Consider the following 9,175-nt stretch of genomic DNA (forward strand, 5'->3'; position numbering starts at 1 on the left):
CTTCTGTTTAATTGTAATTGCATATGATATAGCCAGGTAGTGCTCTGAGGGTTTTAAAAATTAATTGTGAATGTGCATCCAATTATCATTGGATATATATTAATTTATAGTGATCATTTATTTAAACTTTGCAAAGTTTCATCTCATATTTAAGCATTTTAAACAGATTAATTAATAAAAATGTTGAAAGGCTTGATCAACAACAAAAGTTTAATTAACTTAATTAAAACTAGCATAGTTTTAATTAGGGAGTTATGAAAGGATTAGTACTGTGACTCTACACTTGAGTCTGTGATAACCCCTAAAAGTGCAATTACCATACATTTCTCTTAAAGCATTCTAAATTAATTAAAAATGTGTTAAAACCATTCATGATGCTTTATTATGTAATTATTAAAATTAATGTCAAATGCCAAAATGTTAAATGTTAAGAATTATCTACTCTTTTGACAATAATTATGCTGTTGATCATAGAGAATCAGCCAGACATCATGTGGGCATGATGCTTCCTACTATTGTTTTTATATAGTTATCGGAATAATAACATGCATTATTTTTATCACGTTTGACTATTTTATTTATTTTTTTAACTTCTCCTTATGCTGTGTTTTCAAACAGTCAGGAATTAGAGATCCCTGGTAGCCATCTTTCTACCACTTTCTAGCTGTTTGTGATGGGGTAAAGTCAGAAGCGTGCAAGTTTTAAAGGAGCACAGAGAGAGTTGTGAGATTTCAAGATCACACATCTATTTCAGGGTGCTTTTTTAATCCTTAGGTCCCAAACGATTGGTAGAGCAGAATTTTTTGGCTTTTTACTTGCCCTACTAAGAAAGGTGACGTGATCCTACTTCTTCCTACATGTGGGAATTTTCTCTTCTGAAAATGATAATTGGATTTGTAAGAAGAGAAAATGACTTGCTACATTTTTGAGTAAATGATGTAATTTTAGTAATCCTGACTGCTGTCTTTACTGTGACTTTAATCAGCAGAAATCCCCTGGTGCAGAAAGGATACCAAGGCTCTGCTGCAGGCGGAAGTTGCAATTTTCCACTGAAGTATTGCAAAATGAATGGTAGCTGTGGGACTGCAGAACAAACCCACATCCTCCTTGTAGCTCAACCTCAGTGATCATGTTCATTTCTGTTAACCACTAGTACTGGGGAAGAAAGAAAAGAAAACGAAATGCAGACAGCAAGAAGAAAAACTAGGTGATAGAATAGATGATGGGTATCAAAGAACAGATACTTTACACCCTACCTACCTACCTACCTGCATAAGCTGTGGCAGGACATTAACCTAAGTACATAACTGAAGGCAGCATATTGGGGCTTTCAGACTCCTTAATATCCTTTATTGTCTAACTGAATTAGCTTCTTAATGTAGTCTGATAAAATAGAGAGGATCTTTTGCATAGGGGATGTGATGGTGTGTAGAAGGCATGAAGAGAGTTCCAAACAGGGAGAGATTCCTGGAGACCTAGAGCAGCTCAAAAGCAAAAGAATCAAAAGGATCAAACTCATATCAAATGAAAGATTTTTCTTCTTTTAGAAATATCTTATTGCTGTCTCTTGTATTTAGAATTATCTTCCATAGTGAAGATTCTTCCTGCCCCATATGGTTTAAAGTATTTTTTCCTTCAATACTATGCCACAGCTCCTTCCTTCACCTAACTATATGCACTAAATCCTCTAGTAGCAATGAACGAGATCCGTGCGTGCATTTGGAGACACCTGAAGATTGCACTAGAATCCCATCATATCTTGCTTGTTTGAAAAATAACACCATGTCTAAATTCTGATTTACATGTTTACTTGCCTAAAACTGTTTCTCTGATGCCTACTTTTCTGCTTATCTGTATTTCATTGAAAAATGGTAATAAATATTGACATTACTTCTTGATGAGTGCATGGGACAGTATCACTGATAGATTTGGAAAAGCAAAGAAAATGAATTATTAATTGAAAATACACAAAGGAAGATTTACTTGTTTTTTTTCCAAAATGCCTACACAATTAATAAATGAGACTTTTCAATAAAAATATAAATGAAATAAACACAAAGAAAATTGAAGAGAGTCATATTGAAGACAGCTGTATTATGAAACATTAATTTGCTCTGAATGCCAGGAACATTTGTTATAAAGCAGCTGCCTAGTTATTAAATATTACCATAGTGTGTTATCTACCATATTTCTACTTCTCCTGATTTGAATTGGTATGAAACATGTTTAAAAGAGGATTTTAAATCTTTTTGCAAATTACAAATAAGATGATGAATGAATGAGTAAATGTATTCAAGTCCCCTGAAAGGAATTGATTTTTGAGGCCATACTTCTAAAGAAAAATCAATGGCAAACCAGAAAACCAAAACATTCTGCTTAAAAATGTGAAAACACTTTGCCAAATAAAGCAAGCACTGGAAAAATTATCAATGGCAAACTTCTTTACTAAAAAGGTAGCTCAAATGTCTTAGCATATTCCATCCTGTTTCTTGACTATTTCTCCACTGTTACTAGAAAGTATCATGTGCATATTGTACTTAAAAATAAGCTGGCAGAGGCAATTCTTAGATCTGGCTTGTACAATCACTTTAATAAAATATCATCTGTACTGAGTTGCAACAGGAGACGTTTACAAATTCATAATCCCTCAGGTATTTTCTCACAAAAATGGGAGCCGTCTCTTCTGATTACCATTCTGTTGCTTCTTTACTAGTTCCTTGTACGCTTCTGACCTTAGAAACCTGGGAAAAGAGTCCTTTGCCATGAGACTATAGATTAACCTCTGAGCATCATCAAAGCAGCTGAGGGTGGGCTCGGAGATATTCTGAGAGATGTGGGTTTTGGTATGGAAGTCAATATTAATCTGTAGGAAGAAAGGAGGCATAAAACCAATGTCAGTTTGATTGGAAAGCTGAGGTCTGTTTGTGTACAGGACAGAGTCTGCATTTGAATTTCTTCCCAGATACCCTGGCTGATGCAAACAAGCAGGAAGGTCATCCCTTCACTTTCTAGCGTACTGAATTCTTAATTTTGTTTGGCTCTTAAAAAGATGGCATCACTGAAAAAAGAAGGTAAAAACTTGCTTCTGATTATCTCATCTTTTTGCCAAACCAAATCCTGTGAAGTACCAAATACCAAAGAGTAAATTAGAGATGAAGGTACTCAGCATAATTTTAGGTTTTGGGCCTATGTACTTTGTTAGGATTTTTTTGTTTTTAATAATAATAAAATGAATTTCAATTGTACATGGGGACATTCAAAGCACACTCATTATCAAAGGCAGAAACATCAGTATAAAAGTTTATTAGGGAGTAGAATGTGAACAATAATTAATTAGCAATTTGTTCCTTCCCAGTAAGCATTTTTTAAATAATGATAAAATTGAATGCTGTGATGGAAATTTTTGCAAGTTTGCATTTTTAATTTTCATCATGTCAAAAATACCTGTACAAAAGAACAAATACAATCATCATTAACATTCCAGTATACTGGTCCCTAAAATATGGAGGAAATGGTGCTTATTGCATTATAAGAATGGTTAGAGAAAACAAATGATATTGAACATATACTTCCTTAAATCTTAAGGTAGAAATTTCAGAAAGTGAGATAAACCCATGCCCTATGTGAAGAATGTATTTAAAGTATAAACCATAAGAGGTCTTTGCTTCACAGAGTTCCGCACAGCATTTTCTACCTGGTAAATAACTGACATGAAGTACAGCCACGTTGAATTGTATTTTCTGTCATTCCTGGAAGTTTGGATAAGAACTTTCCAATTGATTCCCATCCTCAGTACCCAAAGTACACACAAAAAACTATTTACCTCCTTTGGAGCATCAGCTTGTATAAAGTCAGAATAAATCTTTTGGGCTTTTGAGGCGATCTTAGTGGAGGACTTGGTTTTCTTGAAGTCCTCACAGGCCAGCCAGAACTCCACATTCTCCTCACTGAACTCTGACTTCAAAAATGTCCGAAAAGCTGCCAAGCCATCTGGGGAAAAATGCATGAGAAGATGGGTAGAGGAAAACTGAAAGACCAATGCAGATTATGTGTGTGTATATACACAGGTGTGTGTGTATATATATGAAGTATATATAGTGTAACTTATGTGTCTGATATTGTTTTGCCTGCCAGCCAGCAGTTAGTCTTAAGAGGCTGTTGTGGGAGAAATAAATACGAGATGAAACTATAGTGATGATGAGGTGATTAAGAGAATTCTTTTAGAGAGTTACTAATTGAGGAATGCTCCCAATACCTGCCTGCCACGGTTTGGTCTCTCTAGCACTGATACACTAGTCAAAAGGGGATCCTGGAGATTTTGGTCTTCAAGAGGATTTGTAGTGACTAGGAAATTAGGGATTTGAGGCTGACCCCTGGTCTAAGAAGCAAGCAGAAAATTAAGTCATGTTGTGGTAGTGTGCTCCTCTCAGGGCTGAGGTTAGCCTGCCTAAATAGCATTTCCAACTCCTTTCAAGTAATGATTAAGACTTGGATGAAGAGATGGACTCTTCGTTACTTCTTTGTTTGGCTTTTTTTTCACTTTTAAGAGAAAAAATGAAACAAAGGTTTGTTTGGAATAAATTGTTTTAAAATTAATCCAAATCACAAGCTCTTAGAAAAGAAAGCTGACAGCGCCCAAACTTAGTTGTGTTAGTCGAGTTAATGCTACTCAGCAACAGCGTGGAAGCACCCCAGGGTCCAGGCCACAAAGTTACTGCAGGAAAATGGAGCAGGGGCAAGGAAATTTTTAAGTTACATGGGATTTGGGGTTTCAGGTCAGTAGGAATAAGATCTCTTGGAGAAGTGACTTTGGATATATTAGAAATAATAACTTTTTGTTTGACTGAAAGTCAATGGACAACATGTATATTTCTTTGTAACAGGAATACCTATGAAAAGGTTTGTGGGGTTTTTATTTTAAAAAAATAGGAAAAAGAACCATTGCACGGAGAGTTTAACAACTGTTATCTTCATAAAACAAAACTCTTTCAGAGCACTTCTGCCTTCTTAAATGTCCCTTAAGCATTGGCCAGAAGGTATATTGTGTTTGCAGCTTGGAGAAACGTGCCCCCTCTGCCCTTGAGCACAGCAGCTCACATGCCTCCAGCAGTAAGTAGTGCTGCTGTGGTTCAAAGCACGTGGAGAGTTGAACTGGAGAGCAGTGTGAAAACCCGACAGCAACACCTGTGAACTGGCTTGACACACATTTTTTTAAAAATATTTTTCACTTACTTCTTACCTTTATTAGCTAGTAGTGTATCCACAGACTCAGGCCAGGCCATTGTTTCCCCAGCGTTTGACCTGTGGAAACAACATCTATCCTTGAAAATAGCATTGTGATCTTTTGCCTGTGCAGTCTGTGGTAGCTAGTCTATTTGGCTATTTCCTTGAGGGAGCAGGGTGAGTAATTCATGTTACCCTATGCACTGAATAACAGAAAGTCCACAGAAAGTCTGACACACCTTTTTAGGGTGTAGAGAACCATATAGATTCATAAAGTACAGCGTTATTTGACACTGGCAACTTGATTATTCATCCAGGAGGTAGCAGTAATGCTTGCAATTGGTTGAACTGTAATAAAAGCATAGGAGGGATATTAATGTTCTAGAGTGCGTACTGAATTTCTTCTCGAGTTCAAATGGATTAACTATTAATTTATATGACATTTTTTGCTTGGAATGAGTAGAATTATCTAAAACGTTATCATGCTAACAGTGGTAGGATAAATGGGCATTATTTCAGTTTCTCAGTGGTATTAAAAATTCATCGTTTTGGCTCTTCCTTTGTAACTTGCTGTAGGCTTCTGTTAGGAATGAGACATGGAACTAAATGGACCCTTGCTCTTATAAAGCCTGGGTGCTCTGAAGATGTTCAAGCTGGTTCAGAAGCAAGGCTTAGCGTGCAGGCTAACAGAAGACAGCCGCACAATCTGACAGGCAAACAGATGTCAGATAAGGGAAGTGCATGCTAAGCGTATAGAATATTTTTTTCTTAAAACTTGGGAAGGATGGTCGTGTTCAATTTAGTCTGTGAGTATAGATAAAAGAAAACTGTCTCTTATTTTTGCAAAATTATGTTTTGATTAAAATTACCATTATATGAGGTTTTAGTTTAAACATCCAGCAGAGAAAAAGAACCTCCTTTATTAGCATTATTGTTATTGCTTGCACTTTTTGTCACGAAACCTTGAAAGATTATAATTTATTGAAAATGAAACATTTTGTGGAAATGTCAGACACACATGTGGAGATGTTAGCATGTGCCTACCTGCTTTTCTGCATGCCATTTTTTCTATTTAATTTTCTCAGTTTTTTGGCAGTCAGTCAGTTTGCAGCCTCAGGCATTCCCAAATGAACATTAGTCTCATATCTACCATTCGGCGATAAGCAGGAATAAATCTGTTTCATCATCTAGCTTATATTTTGTTTTAGAATAAGGAGCACACTTCTTCAATAAACCTCGGTTCAGTGGTTTGTAACTGATTTTTTTTTTTAAATAGTTTCTTTTAAGGAAAATTTTGGAAAAAAAATTCAAATCTTACAAATGTCCTTGGCCAAAATTTTTGAGCTAGAAATTTCAAGTGTTAATCGATTCTTCTTGTAACCTCTAAAGACAGGTGGTAAAAGATGAAGAATTTTATTGAGCTCCTATCTACTTAGACTCAGTAGAATGTTTTATCCCAACTTATTTTAAATTTTAGTAAAATTAATGCATATTAATTTTTTTTAACATAAAAGTTTAAAGGGAATGAAGAATGTATTACTAGCATTTTGCACTTGTGAAAGATCTTGAAATAAAACAAATAGTTCAAAGTGCAAGGCCAGAGCAGAGTAAGTTGGGGGTTTTTTCCCCCATTTTGGATACGGATTTTTTTTATAAGGAGACAAGGAGATGCGTCAACTCTAGAATACCTGGAGAGATAGGTAATAATTAAATAGATTGGTATCTCATGTTGCTTTTGTTGAACCTGTTACATTTTATACAAATGGTAGAGCTGCATTAACCAGACAGAGAAGAAACCAACTTTCTAATCCTCTGGTTACGTATCTTGTATAGGTTATGGTAGGCAGGGGGATTTGAAACTGAATTTACATTCTACATGAATGTAGTAGTCACTTGACATCTTGGCAGCTCTGAAATGATTTGTGTGCATCTTCTCTCTCATTTGGTGGTAAGAAAGGGGAAATTGGAAAATTTGGAAACACTTTGTTTTGTTTCAGTGCAAAATCAAAACAAATTCCAGGATTTTTGAGAGAAATAGAAATCTTATTTTCTGACTAGACCCTGTTTCCGTTCGAAAAACCTCACATCTTAATTTTCATGGAGGTTAGTCATTCTGTACTGAAAGGTTTTTCTCAGTTGGTCTGTCTGGTTTCAGACATGTAAATTCATGGGGTGTAATTATATTCTACCTCATGCCTAGATCTTGTATTCACATCCCTTAGGGAGGACAGGAGTTCATCCTAACTAAAAGTAGAACAGGTCCTCCTTGGCTCAGCAAAGCATCACAAGCAACAGACGCTGTCCACAATACTGAGGGGTGGGAAATTTTGGTGAGTGGAAAACAGGGTGAAAAAGGCTCTGCTAAAACACGGTACCTGCCTGCACATGCTGTGCTGCTCTTTCCTCTAGGCTAGCATTATAAGAGCATGTATTCTCAAGGCTGACAAGATGTCCATCCATCAGGAGAGCATTTTAAAGTAACCTTTGAAGTGAGGTTCACTACGCTTTTGTCTGTCTGACCCACTGGTGTCTGAAATCACCTATGGAAAGACCTTTATGCTGACTATTGACTTTCTGCCACTGTATATACTAACTTAAAAAAATAGGTATTTTAGGAGCTAAAAGGCTCTGGAGTCTGGTAAATGGACCAAACACTTTGTTCTGTATAAAATACTACAGGTTTTCTTAATTTACAAAAATATCCCACCTAGAATTCTGTAAAAAATATTTGATATTCTTAAGGGGACTGTGAGAGCTCAACTGTCAAAACCCTGCTCTGAAGCATACAGGTTAGTTTGTATTCCACAACCATTTCTCAGCATCACCAGTAATGGTATTTTCTAACTGTAAATTTATGAAGAGATTATATGATAGTGTCACCATATTACATAGCTGTAGTTATAATAATTACAATAGATTGTGGCATTGACACCTTTAACAAGCAAGCTTTTTTTGTAGCTGTCAGTTTACTTGTATCCAGACTGCACAAAATTATACTTAAACAAAAAGAATAAAATTATGCATATGTATACATATATATGTACACATACACGAGAAACTGGAGTGCAAATATAGTCAGTCTGTGTTGAAAACACAAATGAAAACTAAACGTGGCATTATGTAGTACTTTGTGAGACATTGTGTGCTGATGGAATTAATCAGCAGAGAATTTGTTTTAGTAACTGTAATAAACTTTTATCAAATATATAACAAATTTTCAGGTTGTTCAGTAAATATTTACTCGCTTTCTTGTCAAACAAAAAAGCAAAATGAAAGACCAGGATAAAACAGACAGCGTGAACCTAATTCTGCTTCTCTTCCTTATGCTTAATATTATTTGTTTTAATATTTACTTATCACTCAGATTTATCTTGCTGACCTCATGGGATTTACTTGCCTGGGAATGGCAAGCAGAACTGACAGCAGGGAATCAAAATAATCATATCCACTTTAAAGGGAGAAGGAAAATAAAAGCTGTCCAGATTATTCAAAAGTTGATCATCCCATCCATAAATCTCCTATGATTAAAATAGCCATAAACAACAACTCACTTCACTGGCATTTTTTGTTCCACTGTCTGACTGTCACAGGTAGGGCAGAATTTCTTTTTCTGACTGATCTTCAAGCTGAAGGCAATGTGACAGCAGGAACAATACAATTAGCATGTGAATAATCAAACAGTACAATGCAAATTGACAAACTGTTTTTAACACTTCCTTTAAAATTATTTCTTTCAGAAACATGGCTTATTTTTTAACAGTGGCCATTCTAACTTATTCTACCAAAAGCAATTTTAATTAAAAGCAATTTATATGCAAATATCTCTCAAGGCATATTTATGTTCTGAACAACACTTTAACAGAGAAATCATCTTGTGATTTTTCTCATTGACCATTTGGCTTACTGACTGTGGAAAAGAAAAAAGGAAAACGGGTTCAGTGCACAGAACTAG

At 35.5% G+C, this 9,175-nt stretch overlaps 1 protein-coding gene across 1 annotated transcript; it reads right to left on the reverse strand.

The window, feature by feature from the left end:
• Positions 1–2,659: 2,659 nt before the first annotated feature.
• Positions 2,660–8,785, reverse strand: RGS21 (regulator of G protein signaling 21). Its single transcript, XM_072867756.1, has 4 exons — positions 8,775–8,785; positions 5,240–5,316; positions 3,824–3,990; positions 2,660–2,863 (listed from the first exon to the last, which is right to left on the reverse strand). The coding sequence occupies exons 1-4, from the start codon at positions 8,783–8,785 to the stop codon at positions 2,660–2,662; spliced, it is 459 nt and encodes a 152-aa protein (XP_072723857.1).
• Between the last annotated feature and the right edge of the window lie 390 nt (positions 8,786–9,175).

This window comes from Ciconia boyciana, chromosome 7 (genome assembly GCF_034638445.1).
Source record: "Ciconia boyciana chromosome 7, ASM3463844v1, whole genome shotgun sequence".
NCBI classification, from domain to species: Eukaryota; Metazoa; Chordata; class Aves; order Ciconiiformes; family Ciconiidae; genus Ciconia; species Ciconia boyciana.